Source organism: Dermochelys coriacea, chromosome 1 (assembly GCF_009764565.3).
Source record: "Dermochelys coriacea isolate rDerCor1 chromosome 1, rDerCor1.pri.v4, whole genome shotgun sequence".
In the NCBI taxonomy this organism is placed as follows: domain Eukaryota; kingdom Metazoa; phylum Chordata; order Testudines; family Dermochelyidae; genus Dermochelys; species Dermochelys coriacea.
This window is the reverse complement of record NC_050068.2, coordinates 211,837,153-211,860,285: the sequence shown is the minus strand read 5'-3', so window position 1 is coordinate 211,860,285 and position 23,133 is coordinate 211,837,153. Positions and strand designations below refer to the sequence as shown.

The 23,133-nt window shown below is 44.4% G+C and overlaps 1 protein-coding gene across 10 annotated transcripts in view; it reads left to right on the top strand.

Moving 5' to 3' along the window:
- Window positions 1–23,133, top strand: part of LOC119851571 (rap1 GTPase-activating protein 1) — a 56,875-nt gene that overhangs the window by 31,465 nt on the left and 2,277 nt on the right. For 4 of the 10 annotated variants that reach the window (XM_038391656.2, XM_038391645.2, XM_043513270.1 and 1 more), the window contains 8 exons: window positions 2,149–2,283; window positions 4,154–4,303; window positions 6,357–6,460; window positions 8,282–8,398; window positions 8,772–8,898; window positions 13,546–13,648; window positions 21,023–21,108; window positions 21,254–21,323. In XM_038391656.2, coding sequence (XP_038247584.1) covers window positions 2,149–2,283; window positions 4,154–4,303; window positions 6,357–6,460; window positions 8,282–8,398; window positions 8,772–8,898; window positions 13,546–13,648; window positions 21,023–21,108; window positions 21,254–21,277 — 846 coding nt within the window. In that variant the 3' untranslated portion in view covers window positions 21,278–21,323. The remainder of the gene's footprint in view (window positions 1–2,148; window positions 2,284–4,153; window positions 4,304–6,356; window positions 6,461–8,281; window positions 8,399–8,771; window positions 8,899–13,545; window positions 13,649–21,022; window positions 21,109–21,253; window positions 21,324–23,133) is intronic. The other 6 variants (XM_043513264.1, XM_043513274.1, XM_038391637.2 and 3 more) reach the window with 4 other exon arrangements.

Below are 23,133 nucleotides of genomic sequence, written 5' to 3'. Positions count from 1 at the left end.
TAAATGCAAAAAACTGTGTTAGTGCAGGTTAAGGCTGTACAATTAATGAAACGTAGAAACTCTTAGGAAATTAAAGTCCCTTAAAAATAAAGTAAAATAAATTAAATGTTAACTCAGCCTTGTGGTGCTTCTTGTAATTTTTATTATCTATATCTATATTAAAGTACACATTTAACCCTCCAAAACAAAAATAGAATATCTGGCGTACATGCAAAGTGGCTGCTACTAGAACCCTAGTGGTTATATTACCTGACTTTTACAGTGAAAGCCACCCAATCTTAATGTTGCATTCACTTAGGTTTTTGCATTTGATTCAGGGTAGATTGATTTAAATCAGCAAGTAGAAAATCTTGATTTAAATAATCAATTTTAATCTTGTTTTCCATTTATACTTTTTAGTTATTTTCCTAAAGAAAGGTTTATTTGCACTGGTTGATAACCATTAAAGCATATTGATTTGCAATCAAATACAATTTTTACACTAAATTTGATACTTCTTTTTGCTAGTCAGGAGGATTCACTATATCTATACACATTTATTTAAGCAATTATATTGCTTAACCTGCATTTATTCAAATTCTTAATTTTTACATTTGTTTATTATGTTAGAAGATGTGAATTATGCATTTCTTCATTTACTCGATTTTTGTGTGTGTGATTTGTGTGAAGCTGTATTTGGATGGAAATTGGAATATAGATAAAACTACTTAATAAATTTAAAAAGTAAGATCATCAGAACATGTTTGCATTTAAAATCAACTGATTTATTAAACAAAGTAAGTATCCTCAGCAGTGAGTGAACTGTACTATTTTTTCTGGCAACATGTCCTTCAAGGCTTTAGAACTAGTAGGCCTCATCTTCACACTTAGTTTTTATTCATAGATTGGAAGAGGAAGACAAGCTTTCCTGCTTTTTAAACTCCCGGTCCATTTGTTAACTTTGAATAAACTAGGTTTCAGAGTAGCAGCCGTGTTAGTCTGTATTCGCAAAAAGAAAAGGAGTACTTGTGGCACCTTAGAGACTAACAAATTTATTAGAGCATAAGCTTTCGTGAGCTACAGCTCACTTCATCGGATGCATTTGGTGGAAAAATCTCTCCTCTGCTTTTTCCACCAAATGCATCCGATGAAGTGAGCTGTAGCTCACGAAAGCTTATGCTCTAATAAATTTGTTAGTCTCTAAGGTGCCACGGGTACTCCTTTTCTTTTTTTGAATGAACTAGTCATTGAACAAAAGAAAAGGAGTACTTGTGGCACCTTAGAGACTAACAAATTTATTTGAGCATAAGCTTTCATGAGCTACAGCCCACTAACAAATTTATTTGAGCATAAGCTTTCATGAGCTACAGTCCACTTCATCCGATGAAGTGGGCTGTAGCTCATGAAAGCTTATGCTCAAATAAATTTGTTAGTCTCTAAGGTGCCACAAGTACTCCTTTTCTTTTTTGCGAATACAGACTAACATGGCTGCTACTCTGAAACCAGTCATTGAACAGAACTAGTTGAATAAACTGAAATGAAGAAAATATTTGTGCTGTGCCTGCAAAAGACTATCAATAGCTAGCACTTCAACAAACTCTGGTTCCTGATGCTTAGCCAGTGTCTTCCACCAGTTCAGCAGTGATATTTTTTTAAACTTTGGCAGCAGATATATACTGATTTAAGATTATATTTTGTAAATTTAGTTTAAATTATTTTAATAGATTGTAGTAAATTTAGGCCTTTAACATAGGTTTTCATAATTTCAGATAGGTTTATTTTTAAGAATAAAAATGTATTTAATTTAAAGATAGAAAATATGATTTAAATGAAGAAACTTATTTATTTATTTTAAATAATCAGTTTTTATCCACCCTGATTTCATTTCCTAGGCTCTTCTAAGGAGGGGCTGAGGGAAATGGAAAACAGAAGAAATGAAGAAAAAGGGCACCAAAAAACAGCTTAAGGAAGGATAAGGAAGTTAGAGAAGGGTCCACATTTGGAAGAAATCATATTCCTCTTAACACTAGAGAAAGTGGGATGTATCAATTATATCTGAAACATAGAGTCCATTCTCTCTCTCCCTCTTTCTCAGTGCTTTGTCCTTTATTTTTTCTGTCATTCTATTCTGTCCCCTCTCTCTCTCTCTCTCTCTCTGCCCTGGTGTAGGAGCGAACTCGCAGTGCCCTCCTGGAGAGCCTTTTTGAGGAGTTGCAGCTCCGTAGCTGCAGCATGATGGGCCTGGCCTCTGGGGACGATGAGAAGATGGAGAATGGGGGTGGTGGCTTCTTCGAAAATTTCAAGGTGAGAGATCAAGAACTGCTGCAGCCTCTTAAACCTATCCCTCTTGCAGAGCCACCGCCACCCAGCTCAGTTTCAGTTCAGGATACATTAGCCCTGTAGGGCACATGTGCTTGGGGTGGCAGGGAGTGGGGGACAATATGGCTCCTTCTCAACAGCCACATTTTGCATTGTATTTTTACATACCTCACAAGGATAGATGCAGCTTCTCCCTCTCCACTCAGGGGAGATGCAGCTTGGCACAGTACAGCATCCCATGCTGTTCCTAATGTGAGGTCTCTGGGTGGGATGAAATGAAGCCCTACACCCTCTGGCCCTGGCTGGCATGTAGTGGCAGGGAGGACCCAATTCCCCGATGAGAAAAGAGATCAGGAACTTGCAGAAGGAAGTATGATGGGTTCAGGCGGCAGAGCCTTTTGTCCCCCAGCAGCACACTGGCTCTATCTCTAGGACAGCAGCAGCAGCTGGGAAGGTCCCATCTGATGGTGGTTTCTAACACAACTGTTGCTGTAGTATCTAGGTACTTTGGAATACTGAGATACATCTTTTTCCTTCTGAAAGCATGAGCTCTTTTTTGTATGATGTGGTGGTAGCAGTGGCTAATCTCCGGGAGCGCAGGGTCAGGGTGATGTGAGGGTGGAACGCGTATACCAGTGATGCTTAGACCTCAATGATTCAGAAGCCAAATTAGCGATCAACATTAACCAAAAGAGCCACAATTGTGTGACTTCATTGCTTCATTTACTTTCTCTCATATATATATATATATATATATATATATATATATATATATATAGATATATAGATATATATATATATACTATTCTCACAGCAAAATGACTGACCAAGTATTCTACAATAAAAGCATCCTGATTGATTGATTAATAACTTAGCTTGGTTAATAATTAAATCACAGTATTTTAATATCATGTGCTGCAAAGAGCTGCAGGAGACACATTGAAGAACAACTTGCAGCTCCTGAGCCTCAGTCTGAGTATCACTGGCCTACTCAAACAGGAGGGAATGAGTGTGCTGGTTCTCACTTCACTGCCTGCCTCTCTCTTCCTTTCTTCTTGCACCATGTGTGGTACATGCCTAGTGGGACAGACAGCCATATCTCAGGTGCCAGCACCTCACTTGGCACTGTCAGCCCCCTTGGTTGGCAGCTCTCATCAGAATTGCTGGGGACAAAATGGGCCAACTCCCCACTCACCTGTAGAGGTGGTTGGTGCAGGTCAGGGCTGAGGCCCAGTGGTAGGGTGTGTGTGAGTGAGTAGCTTACTGCCCTTGCAGCATCTGTTCAGTGGATAAATAGAAAATTTCAGACTCTGTCCAGCACCTTTCGGCATATACTCCAAAATCTGCTTCTCTGGCCTCTGGCATCACTGTGTTCAGATAGCCTTTTAAGGGGCTGGAGAAGAGGGAGGGGGCCTGGGAACTGTTTTTTTCAGAGTACTCTAGTTTCAGCGGGGCAGCTTCTTTCTCATGGCCATTACATAGGCCTGCATGGGACTGAGCCCTCCCACCTTACATGGGGATTTGGTCCCTTTTCTTGCACTGAGTATGACTGTGTGAGGTAATGCTGGCTTTTTGGGAAAGTTGTAGTGGTGGTGGGGAATCTCTTTATCCCCTGCAGGAGGATGGGGGAGACTGCGAGCAGAGGGAACAATCTTTCACTGACCGAGGGGCACATAGACAAGATGGAACCAAACAGGCCTTTCCCATGGGTAATTTTTGGGCTGCTGAGTTCTAGTGGGGAGGGAGGATATCTCTGGTACTGGTGTCTGTCCTCACCTCTACTCCCCACCGTGGTGATCTTCATACTGTCCTTTATGTGTGTCTGTGTCTCTCTGTCTGTCTCTCTGCCTTCCAGCGGGTAATCCGAGGCCGCAGCCAGAGCCTGGATACCATGGGGATAGCCATGAGGAAACAGCAGCAGCCGGCAACCCCGCCCAGCCGCCCAGCTACTGCTGGCCTTGCTCTCAACCAGAGTGTCGCCGAGGGCACTAAGGCTATTGCTGCGGTAAGGTACTGGGAGGGAGTGCCACTGGAAGGGGCCCAGCATGTCTCTGATCCTCCATGATCCACTCACACATTTTGTCCCTCTACCCCTATTAGTATGTCCTCTATGAATCTTTTATGTTTGTATCACTCCATTTCTGTCTCTGTGTGTCTGACTGGGTGTTTCTTTGTGCATCTCTCTCTTGTGCTGAGTCTGTGTCTCTGTTTTGTCTTCATTTATGTCCCTGGGTCCCATTCATCTACATACTGGATCTGAGCTTGGCACAGGGCTTGAGAGGAAGGGCAGAGGTGGCTTGGCATCACCCTTATGCCTCCTTCATCTTGGGCTAGCTGTGGATCTGCGTGCTGCTCTAACTGAAAAAAGACCATACACCTTGATTTTTATCAAGACAGTCCCAGTTTTTTATATGATGAGAACTGAGAACTTCAGCATGCTGGAAATGTTCCAGTGTTTCACTTCATCAATCAAATGTTAATTTTTTAATAACTACAAAATGTATGTTTCAGTCATATTGCTATGCTGAGTAGAATTCACTTGTCGGGAACAACAGTTCAGTGGAACCAACATTCAGTGGGATGAACCGTATTTGGAGTGAGAGAAAAGTTAGATGAGCACAGGCACTGCCAAAACCATTCTTTTACTTGATGTGACTGTTAAGGACACTTGGTTGGTGTTGCATGATAAACTCATTCACAGCACTACATTCCAGGAGAAATGCTCCATTCTGAGAAATATGCCCACTGACAATGTCACTGACAGAAGTAACACCTACTTGTATAAGAAAAAGTGCACTCATGTCTTCTATATGAATATTTTATCAGAAAATGTTGCCACAAAAGTGTCCTGGTTTCTGATTCTGAAAATATGGTTACCCTAGGTAACTCACACCTGGCTGCCTAAGGCTTCTGCACTGGGGTTCCAGCAGGGCTGGTGTAGTGCCAAAAACACCAGCTCTATGTCAACCAAGGAGGTCCCTTTCTTTGGGGAATTGCTGCCCTGGGGACAGATGTTGTAGCTTTACAGATCCTTTATGCCTGCACTAAGGAGCCATAGAGTAGTGATGAGCTGGGCCCTTCCTCTTTCTCTCTGAGTCTGTATGTCTCTTTGTTTCTTTGTGTCTCCTTTTAATCTGAGTTTATGCCTCTCTTCCAAACTCTTTCTGTGTCTCTCTTGATGACATTGTAACTCTCTGCCTGATCCTCTATCTCTCTTTCCATTTCTCTCACTCTGTCTCCTGTCTCTCTGTGTCTCATTCTGCCTGTCTGTTTTTCTTCCTCTCTCTCTCTCTCTCTTAACATCTGTGTTCAGGGCTGGATTAACTCTCCAGTGGGCCTGGGGCTATTAGATTTTGTGGGGGCCCTGTATACAAGTCTTTTTCCTGGGACGGAGTTTGGGGCTGGGGCAGGGGATTGGCTGGGATGATTTAGTGGGGTATTGGTCCCGCTTTGAGCAGGGGGTTGCACTAGATGACCTCCTGAGGTCCCTTCCAACCCTGATATTCTATGATTCTATGATTGGGGTGCAGGAGGAGGTGCAGGGGCTGGAAGGGAGTTTGGTTTCAGGAGAGGGATTCTGATCTGGGGCAGGAGATTCGGATGGAGGATGGGGTGTGAAGTGTAGGCGCCAGCCAGGAGGCGCTTACCACAGCCAGCTCCCAGCTGGCGGCACAGCAGGGCTCAGGCAGCCTGCCTGAGCACCCCGCTGCGCCGTGGGACTTTTAGCCGCCCAGAGTTGGAGATCGCTGCCTGTGATTTACTTTTGCGGTGTCCCCCTAGAGCCGGGGCCGTGGGCTGCAGCCCCTAAAGCCCCTGCCTGTATTGAACCCTCACTTCCTCCCCTCTCTTTCTCACTGACAGCTTGTAGGAGTTCTTCCTTCACATTCTGGTTCCTTGGGGGGCTCCGGGCAGCACTATTACATATCAGAGATGATGCAAAGAGAGGGTCTGGGATCCAGGCTGCACACTCCCTCTCCCCCTCCTCCAGTACCCCACTGCTTTGTCTCTCACACTCCCCTCCTTCCTTCCTATCACTTCCTTACTCTTCTTCTCTCTAGTCCTTTGCCCTGCCTGGGAGGAGCCCATCACGCACCCGAGGCAGCCACTTCCACGGGCGTCGCAGCAGTGCCATTGGCATTGAGAACATCCAAGAAGAGAAGAGGTAAGAGCTGTGGGAATGAGTGAGGTGCGGTGGGATGAAGGGTGCTGGGGCAGGGGAAGAGAGAGGAGAGGTGGAAGGAACTGGGACCAAGAGGAGAAGGAGGATGGTGAAGGCTGGGGGAGGCAAGAAAAGGGAAGATGGAGAGGTGGGGTCAAAGGAACAGGAAGGGGAGCAGACTGCAGAAGAAAATAGGCCTGGGACCCAGGGAAACTGAGAGGAGGTAGGAAGGGAAAGAAGTCGGGGAGGAGTAGGCAAGGGAAAATGGGAGGGAGGCAGGACCAGAGTGACAGGGAGAAGAGATAGGACCTTCATCAAACAGAGTAGAAGATGATCCAGGATTCCTGCCTGTCCTGTTCCATCCCCACTGTGACAAAAACAGTTCTGCTGTGTGCATGTGAGAGGAGAGTGGAGAAAATACATTTTTTCCATTTATTTTTAAAGAGTAACTAAATCTTGTGACTTTTAAAAGAAATAATTGTGAGAGTTTTCTTAAAATGCTATAATCAAAATGGCTGAGGTTTGAGACTTGCAGACTATCAGAAGTAGCGTTCACTGAAGAGCAGAGCACAGCCTTCATCCAGGGCTTGATGTAGCTGAGTTATGAGCATTTGAAAATTGCACATTGAGCAGTAGAGGTTATTTTGTTAAACGCTTAATGGGCCCCAAAAGGGGTGCTGTGCATTAAGGGTTCAGTGTATGCCAGATCCAAAGCCCAGTCCTTTGAACTGCTGTATATGCCACATGAAACCTTCCCAATTGTTCACGAAATCCAGGAATCTGTCAAAGGGCTCAGTGTAGAGAAGAGAACCCACTCTCCCAGCATGCAGACAGCCATGACCGTCACAATGGGTAAAATCTGTGCCTGTGAAGTCTCTCCCTATGTCTCTTTCTCTTGCCTTTCTTAAAAGAGACACTGACAGACTTATTTATCTTTAAAATGATATATTTTTTCAGAACAATAAATTATATGGAGGCAAGTTCCCATTAACAATGTATCTAAAATAAAAAACTGTCACAACACTCGCACTTTTTGTGGCTTACCTTTAACAACAATTTTACATCTCATATAAATATATTCCTCAGCCCAGCCCTTTGTGTTACTCACCTCCCTATCCTCTTCAAGGATGTTTAAAGATTTCCTGCAAAGGTGGAAAAATGGGACTGTGCCCTTATTTTCTTCTTTATAATACAGAAAGAAGGTGTTGGGTTTTTTTAGATTTTCATCTGCTTGTTTTCACCTCAGATATATCAGGAATACTAAGCCTGATTTTCCCTGCATTTGCTGGTTGACCCTTGAGATGAAGACTGGGAGTTTTCTCAGCTCCTAAGTGAAGGGGCTGCACTGCAGAATAATTCACACAGATATTTCCTCACAAATATATTAATTAAATAGGTGTCAGCAAAAACACAAGTTTGATACAGTCTGAAAGAAAAACCACTGCTGCTCTCAGTTAGTCAAATGTCACCTCCTTAGCATGTTTGACACTATAAATATACTAGCTCTCCAGTCAACTGTAGAGTCTTCCAGATTAAATAAGGTCTGAATTTCTAGTGGGATGGGGGTGGGAGGAGCAAGTTGAGAAGAAATTTTAAAAACTCAAACCCTTTCAGGCCTTTATGATAAAAAATAAAAGAAGTATAAAAAGGCCCAGTCCTGATATGGTCTTCCTTTGTAAACCACGTAAGAAGATTGCTGTGTTCCAGCACCTTGTACCTGTGTCTCCCATAGAAATCCCTCTCTGTATTTTCCCCTTGTAGGAAGCATTAGGTTAACACAGTGATAATTCATGTCTCATGTATCTGGTTTTCCTTTCACTCCAGTAGGGATGTTGCTGACAGAATCCAGAAAGTGCTGGAGAGTCCAGGACCCTTTTTTGACCTCAAGTCTGATGGTTCCTCCAGTCCCAGTTCCCCAGAGTTCCCAAACAGGAAGAGCAAGTGAGTTGAAAATGGTCTTTCTGTTCAGGAGAAATTGTTGGTGTCCCTGGGGAAGGCTTCAGCATGGCAGGTGTCTCACTTTTTGTCCCCTCACATAGGTACCTTGGCTGCAAAGAATGTGGTCGCTAGTGATTAGAGCCAGCGAACAGGATCTAGTTCTGCCGGGTTCTATTCCTGGCTCTGACACTGACCATGGATGAGTGACTTCCCCTCTCTGGATGATCCCCCTCATCAATATGTATGATTACAATAAAGCTGCCTCACAGGGACTTGTAAGGCTTTGTTATTGTCTGCAAAGCACTGGAAGGGTCTTGGGTGGATGGTGCAAAATGAGATCTGCAATGATGGTGATAACTTTGGACTTGGATTTCAGAACCCTCTCCAATCAAACATCGGGATATTGTGTGATGCAGCCACTCTCACGCTCCTCATCCAATGTGAGTAGCTGCTGTAGTGGAGTGAGGGAAAATGAAACATCTGAGGAAGAGGAGAATGAGACGGTGAGTGTAGGATTTATGAGCCCTAAAATACAGAGATTCCCTCCCCCTCACGCTTCGGGTCCCCTCCTTCTCCTGCTTACCCCTAACACCAGCTGTGTCCTGGGGCCTAATAGGTCTACCCCAGTTGTGAGCCTAACTGTGGGCAAGTGGATACAAGTTTGTAAAGTATTACAGTAATCTATAACAATGAATGCTGATAGGAAAAGCTGGAAAAGGAACACAGACTGAATTAGTCTGAATGAAAAGACCTAGTGTTATAACTCAAGGACTATATTAAGCTCATGCCTGGTAAACAAAGTGGGGGACTGGAAATCAATGGACCAAAATAGTGTATCAGAAATTAGGCCTAATTGGTGGGCAAAATAATCATAGAATAAAAGTATAGAAGTGTAGGACTGGAAGGGACCTCAGTAGGTCATCTAGTCCAGTCCCCTGCACTCAAGTCAGGACTGAGCAATAACTAGACCATTCCTGACAGATGTTTGTCTAACATGTTCTGAAAAAGCTCCAGTGATGGTGTGATGTTCCCCTGTGTTATCTGGACCGGTGATCTGCTAGGTCACTCCAATCCTTGACTCTAGGAGCCAGCTTTACCCTGCTCTGCTGTGAGAACCCCCACTCCCGGGCTGGTCATGCACAGCCTCTAGCATGTAAGCTACATGAGTGAGCTCTTTTGGCCAGCCACTGCTTGGATTGTGCAATCGAAAGACACTACCAATATCTCTGGTCCCAGACACAACCCTAGGAACCTCTATCTTGCAGTGTCCAGTTGTGTCCAGTTCTTCAATTTAACAAAGAAATTGATATGTACCAGGCTTGTTATCCCAAGGGGAGTCTCTGACATGCTTCAAACCAAATGCACTGGTTCAGGTAGAATAAACAAACAAATTTATTAACTACAAAAGATAGATTTTCAGATTTATAAATCAAAGCACAAGAAGTCAGATTTGGTCAAATGAAATAAAGGCAAAATGCATTCTAAGCATTCTAAGCTGATCTTAACACTTTCAGTGTTAACTGACCAAGGGGAGTGACTCACTCGAGAGTCCAACAGATCCATTGTTGCTGCCTAGGCCAGTGTCCTTTGTTCCTGTGAGGCTGGGCTGGGTTTGTCCCATACATGCCCTGATGAGGTGTGAACTGCCCCTCTGCTCCTGGAGAGTTTTGCCTGGGTTTGTTTTAAGCCATGAGGTCACATTTTCAGCCTTGTAATTATATACATGAAATTACAACCTATAACATTACTATAACAACAATGCTCAGTACATCATGAGCCTTCCGAAGACACCTGACATGACAAACTTTGCGTTGGATACCACACAATCATATTATAAGGATGAACATGGGGGTGCAGGATGTTATCCTGAGGTACAGAGCATCACAGAAGGAGATTCCACAACTTTCCCAGGCAATTTAGTCCAGTGCTCAACTACCCTGACAGTTAAGAATTGTTTCCTAATATCCAGCCTAAACCCCCCTTGCTGCAATTTAAGCCCATTGCTTCTTGTCCTATCCTCAGAGGTTAAGAAGAACAATTTTTCACCCATTTCCTTTTATGTATTTGAAAACTGTTATCCCCTCCCCCAGTCTTCTTCAGCCTAAACAAACCCTGTTTTTTCAATCTTCCGATATAGGTCATGTTTCTAGATCTTTAATAATTTTTGTTGCTCTCCTCTGGACTTTCTCCAGTTTGTCCACATCTTTCCTGAAATGTGGCTCCCAAAACTGGACACAATACTCCAGCTGAGGTCTTATCAGCACGGAGTAAAGCGGAAGAATTACTTCTCGTGTCTTGCTTACAACACTCCTGCTGATCCCTCCCAGAATGATGATTGCTTTTTTTCCAACAGTGTTACACTCTTGACTCATATTTAGCTTGTGGTCCACTATTGACCCCCAGATCCCTTTCTGCAGTACTCCTTCCTAGGCAGTCATTTCCCATTTTGTATGTGTGCAACTGATTGTTCCTTCCTAATTGGAGTACTTTGCATTTGTCCTTATTGAATTTCATCCTATTTACTTCAGATCATTTCTCCAGTTTTTCCAGATCATTTTGAATTTGAATCCTATCCTCCAAAGCACTTGCAACCCCTCCCAACTTGGTATCACCTGCAAGGTTTATAAGTGTACTCTCTATGCCATTATCTAAATCATTGATGAAGATATTGAATGGAACCGGAGCCAGGACCCCACTCAATATGCCATTACAGCTTGATTGTGAACCACTGATAACTACTCTCTGGGAATGGTTTTCCAACCAGTTATGCACCTACCTTTTGTAGCTGCACCTAGGTTGTATTTCCCTAAGTTTATGAGAAGGTCATGTGAGACAGTATTAGAAGCCTTGCTAAAGTCAAAATATACCAGATCTGCCACTTCCTACCATTCACCAAGGCTTATTACTCTGTCAAAGAAAGCTATTCAGTTGGTCTGACATGATTTGTTCTTGACAAATCAATGTTGACTGTTACTTATTTACGTTCTTATATTCTAGGTGTTTGCAAATTGATTGGTTGATTATTTGCTCAATTTTCTTTCCTGGTACTGAAGTTAAGCTGACTTTTCTGTAATTCTCTGGGTTGTCCTTATTTCCCTTTTTATAGATTGGCAGTGTATTTGCCTTCTTCCAGCCCTCTGGAATCTCTCCAGTCTTCCATGAGTTTTCAAAGATAATTGCTAATGGCTCAGATATCTCCTCAGTCAACTCCTTGAGCATTCTAGGATGTATTTCATCAGGCCCTGTCAACTTGAAGACATCTAACTTGTCTAAGTAATTTTTAACTTGTACTTTCCCTATTTTACATAAGAACATAAAAACAGCCATACTGGCTCAGACCAATAGTCCATCTAGCCCATTATCCTGTCTTCCACCAGTGGCCAATGCCAGGTGGGATTCAGAGTAAGTGAACAGAATAGGCAGTCACTGAGTGATCCATCCCCTATTACACACTCCCAGCTTCTGGCAAACAGAAGCTAGGGACTCAGAGGCTAGCTGCAGATCCTACCTCATTTTCACTATCATTCACTATATTAGACATAAAAAGAAAAGAAGTACTTGTGACACCTTAGAGACTAACAAATTTATTTGAGCATAAGCTTTCGTGAGCTATAGCTCACTTCATCCGATGAAGTGGGCTGTAGCTCATGAAAGCTTATGCTCAAATAAATTTGTTAGTCTCTAAGGTGCCACAAGTCCTCCTTTTCTTTTTACGAATACAGTCTAACACGGCTGCTACTCTGAAACCTATGTTAGACATCTGATCACTAGTAACCTTTTTGGTGAAAACTGAAACAAAAGTCATTTAGCACTTCTGCCAGTTCCACATTTTCTGTTATTGTCTTTTCCCCGCTCACTGAGTAATCAGCCTACCCTGTCCTTGGTCTTCCTCTTGCTTCTAATGTATTTGGAGAATATTTAATGAGGGGATGAGTGATTCCACCTAGCAATTCCTCTTTGGATCCTCCAAAAGACTTTTAGAGGAAAGTTAGAAGGTGGTGGCTGAATGAAAGACCGGAGTACAAGAAGAAGCAAGCTTCACCATCCTGCCTGTCACCCCCACCATCTTTTGGGACCCTGGGAATCACCATGACATTGCTGGGCCTTTGTCATCCTGATCCTGAGAGATGTCCTTATGCGACTATGCCAGAGAGAGGGACCCAGATGACCCTGCCACCTCCATCAGCTAAATGCCAGCCACCAACTGGGATGGGAGACTTTGTCTCTCTTTCTCCCTCCACCCAGCAGCATCCTTTGTTTTCCCTACCTTATTTATTTTCTTTCTATCTCTCGCCTTCTGTTTAATAACAGTCTGGCTTAGCTGGCCAAGACTGCATTTTTATTTATTTTTGCAACACTGCTGTAAGCCTGTTGCCAGGAAGGTAGAAAAAAGCAATGTCTTAAATGGCCCAGTGCTGGTACAAGTTTGCCAGGTTTTAGATTGGGTGATCAGCCCATGTGCTGTGTTCCGCCATGAGCAAGATTGCAAATGAGAGTCAGCATCAGAAATAGAAGCTGCATTTTCTATCTTTTCTGTTCCCTTTTATGTGTGTCTATGTTTTGTTTTCAAGAAAACTGGATCAGATTTCAGAGGCAGCTCCAGCTCCACCCAGCTAACTTCTCTTTTCCCCACAAAGGACAGTTATTATCCTTTTTAATACCATCTAATATTGCCAGATGCGGGAGTTCCTTCTAAAAACTCTCTCCAGCTAAAGGGAAAGGGAATAAGAGATGTTATTAACATGAAAGCCTTGTGTAAAACTTTACATTTCAAATGCTTTGACTATTTTTCCTTCTTTTCTATATCTTTAATAAGATTATTATTACTAATAATAATAATAATATCTTTAATAGGTTAAAAGATTTGTAATGATATGTTTGCCATGTTACTAAGTAGGCTGAGGTCTCTGTATACCAAACCCCGAACTGTTTAATGTTGGACAGTGACATGTTAACAGTGACTTCTTGGGCCCATTTATTCCATCAAAATTAATACAACTGTTCCCCAAAAGATTCCCCTCCTCCCACACTCCAGTTGTGTCTTCCCGAGAGATCCCACTTTATTTAAATTCTCCCTTCTTCTGGGTACACTGGGTCTGTCCATGTTTACGAAGTGCTTTCTTAAAATATCCCTTCTTTCCCCTCTCCAGGAGCTGATATGCTCTCTTGAGGGCTCTCAGAAGCGGGATTCCCTGGTTCAGAGTGTGTGGCTGGATGACAGTGTGGGCACACCCAGTAGTGCTAGCTCACCAGGTAAACTGTGCTCCTACCTCCCTCTCTAGAACATGTGAGGGAATGGAGAGGGAAAGAGACAGCAGCAGCACCTGTTCTCAGTACCCAGAATGGGAGGAGTGCAGGGAGGTGAAGTGGAGTAGCAAAGGCTGGAGAGAAACACAAACTAGTGAGGAAGCGTAGAGAAGAGGGACGGGAGATGTGAGGAGAGAGTTTAGGATGGGGGCACTTAGGATGTTCACAGTATAAATGCTTTGATACATATGGGAGTGGGGAGATGGCAGGGGGGACTTTTAGGTAAATCCTGTGCACAGCATATGTGTGTATGTATACACATATATACACACACACACACACACACACACACACACACACACACACACACACACACATTATATATATATATATATATACACACACACACACACATACACAGAGACAGATTATAGACAAGGCTAGCAGACCTGTCTGCTATTATGGTTGCCTGCCACTTCTCATTATAAGACCCTGTTTTCATTTGCTTATAACTTTGCCAGACTTTAACTGTTTGCACTGAAATTGCCAATGCTGGGTGTCTGCCACAGGCTGATTTTGAGCGGGGAGGAGAAAGGGGGGGAAATTCAGTGAAATTGGTTCAGCTGTTTCTAACAATTAGATTACCTTTTTTCCCCCATGTTAAAAAAAAAACCATGAGACTTTTTCTCAGAACAGCTCTCATGCCCCCATGGTTTGGAGCAGGCAGGGATTAAAATTTGGAGCAGGAGGGTGTCAGGGATGTGACTTTCGCTATCCCTGTGAAAATCCAACCAAACTTGGCCAGATTAAAAGCCTTTGAAAAATCACACATGCTCAACACAGACTTGCTAGAGTTTAACAATTAAAATCTCTGAAGAGTCCATTGTCACTGAGCATACTGCATCCCCTCCTAGCACTGACCAGCAAATGCATGTGCCATCCCCACAAAGTGACTGAGCATGTTCCGTCCCCTCTAATCTTCACACATGACAGGACTGTACCTGTGCCACCTCCATGGAGCAATTCAGCATATTCCAACCCAGAGCTACAGGAGCTCAGACTGACTTCCCCTGTTGTTGATGCTTCCAGCTGCTCCAGACTGGGGTGGGGCTGGGCAGGGGCACTGGAACTGAGAGCAGGGAGCCTGTTTCTCCTGTTCTGTCAGTGACACTGCACCCCCCTCCTGACAGACATCCAGGCAGAATGGAAAAGGAAGCCATTTTTTTAGAATGCAGAGGGGCTAAGAGCTGGATGGGGGGATGGAAAAGAGAATATTGAGACAAGGAGTCTAGTGAGACTGGGACTGCAGGGGGAGGGAAACTGATTGTGAGTGGTGGGGGCCAGGTTGGGCATAGAGACTGGGACAAGGAGCTAGGGAGGGCCTGGATGGGGAACATGAGATGGGATAAGAAGCTTAGGGAGGGAGACTAGGACTGGAAGCAAGTTTGCTGTGGAGTGGGGGGAGGCGGAGGGAAGGAAGAGAGGGACAAATTGTATGAGGAGTTGGGAGGGGAAGACTAGGACTGGCTGAGCAAGATGACTGGGATGAGAAGCCTGAAGAATGGAGACTGGGCTTGGGGAATGGAACCAGATAGAGTCTCTGCAGGAATAGGAGTTTCCCTCCCTGCAGGGCTATATATCAGGCTGACATTGATATTAAGTTAGGGTATGGAGCCAGACCTCAGGATTTCCAGAGCAGCAGTAGTGTGTCCCTCTCATTATATCCCATGTAGGGCCCTGGCAATGATGATATGTTGGGTGGCACTCAGGTCCCTGCCTTGAGTGGTCTGGTCTTATTGGGAGTAGTGGGGAAGAGGAGACGGTGTGTGGTAGAACAGACTTGTACAGGACCTGATGTTCTGGAACATGGAGATGCAGGAGAACCTGAGAAATTAGAGCTCTTAGTGATCTATTACAACTACTCCGATTTGAGAAGTAGGTCAGCAATTCAGTGTGTAAAACTGAAACTCCACGGCGTCAGCTCATACTGGGATGGCGTAGACCAGTTTTTGTAGGATTCGGTTCATGTAAAGCCCCAGAGAATATTATCTCTGCCCTCTAGTGATGCCATGCAGCAACCATACAATTAAGATGGATGCCTAGCAGTGTTTGTGATCCCACATTAGACTAAACCGACTTTTGGAGACAGTTTTTTCTGTATTGTTTCCTCTCGTTTCTCCCTATAGGGCAGAATTAAGGTTGTTTGGGAGTCTTAATTTAGCATGTATGCATGTCTTTGAAGTTTAACTTGAACTCTGAACCTGCTGGGGACATAATACTTGTTTTGGAGATAATTACATCATCTCTATAATATTTTTTCACCCTAAAATGCTGCTCTGATCTCTCAACCCTTACTCCATTGTAATTCAGTGATTGTCTGGGAAATATACAATACAAACTAGGGACTTCAACCCGATCCCAGTCAGTGCAGAGTCCATAAGAGGAAAGGGAAGTACCATTTTACTGAAAAACAAGGCAGAGATTTCCAGTGCAATAACAAAAGAGCAGATTGGTGCCCCAAAGGGTTGAAGTGGGGAGAAGCAGCTCCAAATGCCAATTTCATGGTAGGGTGTTTTTTTGTTTTGTTTAATTCTTCTCTTCTGCCCTGAAGTTCAGCAGGTAGGAGGGGTGGTGGGTAGTTCCAGCAGCAACATGGGGAATAGGAGTAATTAGCAGCTACACAACAGCACATTCCCCTCAGCAGCCAGCTAGGAACCCACATATTAAGTTCAGTGATGGAATCAGGCTGCAGGGTCTCCAAAGCAGTGGAACCAGGCAGCAGCAGCATCTCTCCTATACTGCAGTATGACAAGAGGTGAATTCTGGGGGAGGAGCTTCAGATTTCCCACAGCAGCAAAGCATCCCTTTCTGCCAGGCTAGATAGTACTCGTAAGGCTATATCCAGAATCAGGGTCTTCACAGCAGCAGTATGCAATCTGTGCCTGCAGGGCTTCAGAGGAACCCATTAACAATGTCCATTGTAGGGGTGGAGCCAGGCCCAGCAGCAGAAGGATGTTCTTGGCTGCAAGCCTATAGATCAACCTTTTTATAGATGTTATTTGTGGGATGGAGGCAGGCACCAGAGTCTCTGCAGCAGCAGCAGTTTCCTTCCCCAAAGGGCTATATAGGTGACTGGCATTGCTGTTGAACTTGGGGATGGGGGTAGGCCCAGGATTTCTGCTGCAGCAGCAGCAGTAAAAGAAGCAGCCTCAGCATATCCCTCTCATCCAGTCCCTATACCCCCTGGCAATGATGATACCCTGACTCCCTACCTTAAGTGGCCCCATGTTATAGTCAGCAGTGGGGAAGGGGAGATGACGTGAGGTGACAGGAGACGAGGCTGGCAAAGACTCTGATATTCTGGCATAGAATAACCTGAGGACACTGGTGTTGAAACCCTGGAAGAAGAGGAGTCTCCAGCAGGGATTGTTATTATTGCAGGGGAAGGAAGGAGCCACTTTTCAGGGCTGCTGTGAGTGGTGGAGCAGGAAAGAAGCCAGATAGAGGGGCTTGGTGTGAGGAAGGAGCCATAGAGCTGGGCTGGTTTCAGGGGATGAACTGAAGAAATAGACACTGAGGGGGCTGGTGTGAGGGACACGTGGAGAAGGAGCCTCCATAGAGGGCTATTAGTGGAAAGGGCCAGCAAAAGTGCAAGGGACAGTGGTGGGGATTAGCACAATGGGGCCTGGTGTTTGGGGCCAGGGAGGGGATTCTAGTCTTTAATATCTCCACCCCTTGGGGGCTTTCTGTGGTTTGGGAAGGCCACCAGGAAGCCAAGCCCTAACTCTATGGAGTGGTGGGGTGGCTGCCCTCAGACTTGGTATCAGGCATCACAGAAGTGTGAACCCTCTTGGTACCTGATGGTGGCAGGGCTTTCACTGTGCCTCCATGGCAGTTGTACAGGGGCAGGTCTCTAAAGCATCCAAACTGGCCCAGGTGACAGGAGGCATCTCCCTGCCACACCCTGAGCACATCAACACTGCCTCTGCACAAGTGGCAGGGAGTAGGGGCCCAGGAAGAGGGATTGGAAACTGGTGGGATTTCTGCACCCGCAGGGAGAGACGGACACAAATGGGGACTGAGGAACCAGGGTAAGTTCTGATTAACCTACTTCACTTTGGTAGTGAATTTTGTTGTGTGAGCAGTAGGTGTATTGTGTAGGCAGTAAAAGCACCAGCGCCTTGTGGTTAGATGTGATCCCATCTCATCCACAGGCTTTGTGGTATTTATGGACAGTCCAGGACTCCTGGACAGTACCCCACTCCTCCTTGCTTCCAGAAAGGGAGTGAACAGGATCAACAGTTTCATCCAGCCAGGTCACCTCCCTGCAGTCCGCCTCTATCCTCGCCTCGCAGAACTTGGTCCCATCTAACCATGCAGCCCTTTTATTAAACTGCTTCAGACTCCTCACTTCTCTCCCCTCCCTACCTTTACACCCTGCTGCCTCATCACATTCATTTTGGTCCCATCCTAGAGCTGAGCCAGAGCCATGAAGTTCAGATCCAAACCACACCTGAATATGTGGATGTCCAAGCTCATCTCTGTCCAATCCTCCCACTTGGGGAAGCTTCTGTCACCCCCATATCTCCTTCCGCCAACAAGAGCCAGGCTGTCTTGCTTACCTGCTCCCTTCTCAGCCCATATAGCAAGGGAGTGGAAGCTGGTTGACTCCCTGGACATCTCTGTTTGTGTAACAGAACCTGGAGATAAATCTCTCAGAGGCTGGTGGATCATGCCCCAACATTTGCAGTCAGGATTAGACACTCCATGGTTAATGGTAATGTTGAGCTCCGGACTTTCCTTGAGATTTCTCTCCTGCTGGCTGGGGGTGGGTGGCTATACCTAACAATTGCATGCTAAGGGGCCAGTGATCTAGTACCACTTCATAGCTCATCCGTGGACTTAAAGGCAGCTCCTGACCTTGCTCCCCTAGTTAGTGACAGTTTGTCAAAAAGAGAACAGGAAAGCCGGTGTGAAAGTGCAGAAGGGAATGCAGATTTGTACCTCGGTACAACCTTGAACCTTGCACCATGAGAGATCCAAGGTTAAAATGGGGAAACCCTGCAGACGTTATCACAGCCAAATGATAATAAAAATGAAAGCTCAAGAAGCAGGATAGAAATTGTCCCTGGGGGCAGACTGTTGATTGCAGACTCCATTAAAACAGAAAAGGGTCTGTGATGTCATCACCCCCAACAGTCTGAGTCTTGTCACAGCAATAGAGGATGGTGCAGAAAGGAAGGGTCTGTGGGATGGATTGAGCCCTTTGGGGATGGACGGGGCCTTTCCTAGAGATGCTGGAGGGGTTTGAGATGGAATGTAATGAGATTGGGAGTAAACAAAAGTGGGGGAAAGGCTTTTCCTAGGGAGTGTGGGGAGAAAACTGGGGCAGGGATATTTAGATTTATGCAAGTAATAAAAACAGCACATGGTGCTCTTGACAGAATGTAAAAAATACATCACAAAAATACCCTGAGTGCAGCAGTACAATTTAATATTCCCAGACAAAATGACATTCAAATAAAGATAAGGTTGCAAGCACAAATTAGTAATTCAGCATACTCCATGTTACAGGGATGATGTATTTATGCCAAAACTGAGCACTATGGTATTGAAATGTGGTGGGATGTTAAAATCAATGGTTATAACCTATTTAGGAATGATTAAGGGGGCAAAAGGAGGAGTACAGTCTGTCAAAAATGGCATTATTTGTTTCCAATTCACTGATACCTCAGAAGAAAGTGATCTTGAGTGCTTATGGATCAATGTCCTCACTGGTAAAGCATGAGATTGAGAATTAGTTGGTGTCTTCTATAGATGACCAAATCACAATAAGGATCAGGAAGATTGGTTCCTTATACACCAATGTATAATGTGTAGGAGGAAAAAAGTCTGTATGATAATCAGGGATTTTAATTTGAGTGACATATGCTGTGGGTCTCATACTGCCAGTACTAAAATATCCTGGAATTTCTAGATATTATAGATGACAATTTCCTAACTTAAAAAGTGTTGCATCCAATCCAGGGGAGTTCTATGTTAGACCTCCTTGTAAGAGATAATGAAGAATTGATCACAAAGCTAAAAGTATTCCTTACTTGGGATACAAATATTTAATAATAAGCTCTTCAATCTAGCAGACACAGGTATAACATGCTCCAATGCCTGGATATTTTAGCTAGACAAATTCAGACTGGAAATAAGGCATAAATTTTTAACATTAACTATGGGAACAATTTACCAAAGGTTGTAGTAGATTCTCCATCACTGGCAATTTTTAAATCAAGATTGGATTTTTTAAAAAAAGATATGCTGTAGGAATTATTGTCCTATTTCATACTGGGCAAGTCACTTAAACCAAACTTTTCCCAGGTGGTCACTGATTGTGTGTTCCTCATTTTCTACGTGCCCAGTGTTAGATCCTGGGGTCTGATTTGCAGAAGTGCTAAAATCTATGATAGCTGTGCTTTGTATATGAACTGCTATATAATGCTAAAAGTCTCAAATTAGGCTGCCAAAATTAATGGACAGTTCTGACTATTCTCTTTGTGCCTCACTTCCCAGTATCCAAAATGGGGCTAATATCGCTGCACAACCTCACAGGGGTGTCGTGAAGATAAATTGATTAAAGTCTGTGAAGCACTCAGGTACTGTGGTGAGGAGCACCACAGAAAAGCCCCTGAGGAAATTAGTAATTCTGAATTCAGAACAGTGTTTGAGTAGTGTAAATAAGCCCTGGGGCCACACACTGAACAACATGGAGAAAACAAAACATTAACTGAGCGCTGTCCATTCTGTGTACTGAAAGAGGCAAGGGGCCTGTGGAAAAAATAATGTGTAATTAAATAATTATGCATATGCACAAGGAGGCTGAACTCAGGCTGCACAGGCCGCCTTAATTCTGGCATTTCCTCATTTTTGAGTGCTTGACTTTACAATCTTAACAATATTCTTTTAAAATAATTTTCTGTGTGTAACAGTAGACAGAGGGGTTGAAATGAGGGGACAGAAATATGTACATTTGGAGTGGCTGGAGGCAGTGCTTAATTTGTAATGAAAGGTACAAGGCCTCAAGCAATGTTTTTACTTTCATAACTGATGCAGCAACCCCACAATTGCTGCGGATATGAACTGCCAAGCCTAGAGGTGCTGAAGCTCAACCCTAGCAAGCCCTGGCTCAAATTAAGAACAGTTGGAGAGCAGCTTTGCCACATGAGATTGTAAAATAAGATTTGCCACATTTCTTGATTGTAGGGATCAGACAGATGGGGGTGATGGCTGAGAGGTTGAGACAGATTATGGATCACAGATTGGGGTGACAGAAGTGCTTTTCCCATTCCTGGAAGAGCCCATTTTCTTGTGTGCTTGGCTCTCTTCTAGTAACCCGACTGCTCCCATCTAGCAACGCTGCAGGCTCCATGGAGAAGGGGAAAGGCAGCAAGGCAGATGCTCAGCGTTACAGCCCGGTATGTGCCAGGCCTCCATGTGCTTCCATCCTCACCAACATCCAGATGATGATGGTGCAGGGGGTTTTGTATGCTCAAGAGTCCAGGGTGCACGGGGAAGATGCTTCAGGGAAGGTTAAAGAACTGCCATTTCCTTGTTCTACAGGCCTCCATTTTGTGCTGTGTGTGATGTCATCGCTGGAGGGGTATCACAGTGCATGCTGGGTGATGCACAGGTAACTGACATACTAGGAGCCTTCATGCCCCTGGATGGAGGTTTGAAGGCAGGTAGCTGAAATGTGAAGGATGAGAAGGGGCCTTTGCCCCATCCCCACCCCTCCACGAGGCAGATTCACAATGAAGCAACATCCTAGTGGTTCCTTCCATGACCAACTCCTTGTGCCCCTACACATCTAGCTGAGCCCCCTTCTCTGGCAACTTCTTTGCACCTCACTCAACAACATAATCTTCCCCAGCTACCTCTCCCTGCCTCATCATACTCTGGCCCCTTCTTAGTGCTGTCCCCTTTCCCCCAAATGCTCTTTAAGTTTCCCACTTTGCTCAGACATCCTCCATGGGTCCCAGGGTTTTCTTATTTTGCTGAACCATCTCTTGCTCACTGGCTAGTTTTGCATCTGTTTCCATGTCTGTCTGTCTGCTGCTTTCGGTCTGTCCATTGGTGGGATGTGCTTCTCTGTGGCAGTGTTACAGCTTTTTCAGATAGTCATAACGTGACTATGAGCTACTAGACAAAGTAATAATGGGGTGAGTGGTAGAAGGGCTGGAGGGAGAAGGCCGTAGGGTTTCTGAGATGCAGTGGGAGCAGTTTCTCTGGTTTTGTTAATGTCTTGGTGAGTCAGTTATCCAGGTGACAAACTTCCTCCCTCTGACCTGACAGGAAAGTAGCATACTGCCCCATGGGTGATGCAGATGTGACACACTCCCCACAGGGACTGCAGATTTATCAATATAACCATGGGGGAGACAGGGCAGCAGAGGAAACACCACAGGGAAGGAAGTACACTGCATTTAGATGGAATAGCTGATTTTCCATTTGCTGGCCCTTCTGAAAAGTCAGAAAAAAAATTGTTTCGGGTTCAACAAACCATTTCATCTGGCTTTTGAGTTTTTTAAATGTTTGTCAATTTTTAAAAATAAAAGTTAAAGTAAAGTTCAACACAAAGTCATTTAGAATTGAAACATCTAAATATTTCATTTTGAAAATGTCTAAATGAAACATTATTTAGACTAATATCTTTAGGGCAGGGACAATCTCTTTGTTCCGTGGCTGTACAGTGCCTAGCACAACAGGATGAGGGACCATGACTAGGGCCCCTAGGCACTGCAATAATACAAATAAATCAAACTTTTACTTATGTATTTACTTTTTTACCAAAAGCACTTGGTGAATTTGGCAAATTCATGAGATGTCAGTTGACCCAAATTTCCATTTTTCAGTAGTAAAAGGTTCAGCTGAAAATTTTTGCCCATTCTACGTGCATAACCCTAAATGGCCAGTGGGTAATTCTGCTACTGCCCTATAGCTACCACTGGGCCTAGTAACACGAGGTGCTGAAAATCCTCATCTTCAAACCACATGACTTCAACTGGAGTTGAGGGCATTTTTCATCTCTCCAGAGGTGCTTAGCACCTTGCAAGATTGGTCCAGTGTCTTTGGCTCAATGGCAAATTCTGTGTGTCATGCTGGAGATGTTTTAGTTAGGCCTGCACTGAAACAACCAAATGTGCACCACAAATTCTCTGAGGCTCTCTTTACTTCTAGACTAGCAGCCTGTGCTGCCTACTGTCACCCCCCAGGGTCTCCTTAAATCCTAACCTGGATTTAACCATCACAGAGGAGACTGCTGGCTGCACCACAGGAGTTTCTCATGAATGGCGATATCTTATCTGAGGTGGAAGGAGGTGGTCAGGTTGAGGAGTAGACAGAACAAGTGAGGCCAGATGGTCCCTTCAGAAGCAGTGGCAGCTGTAAGATTTGTGTGAGGGGAACTTGCTTTTACTGACTGTGCGTCTGGTTCTCTCTCT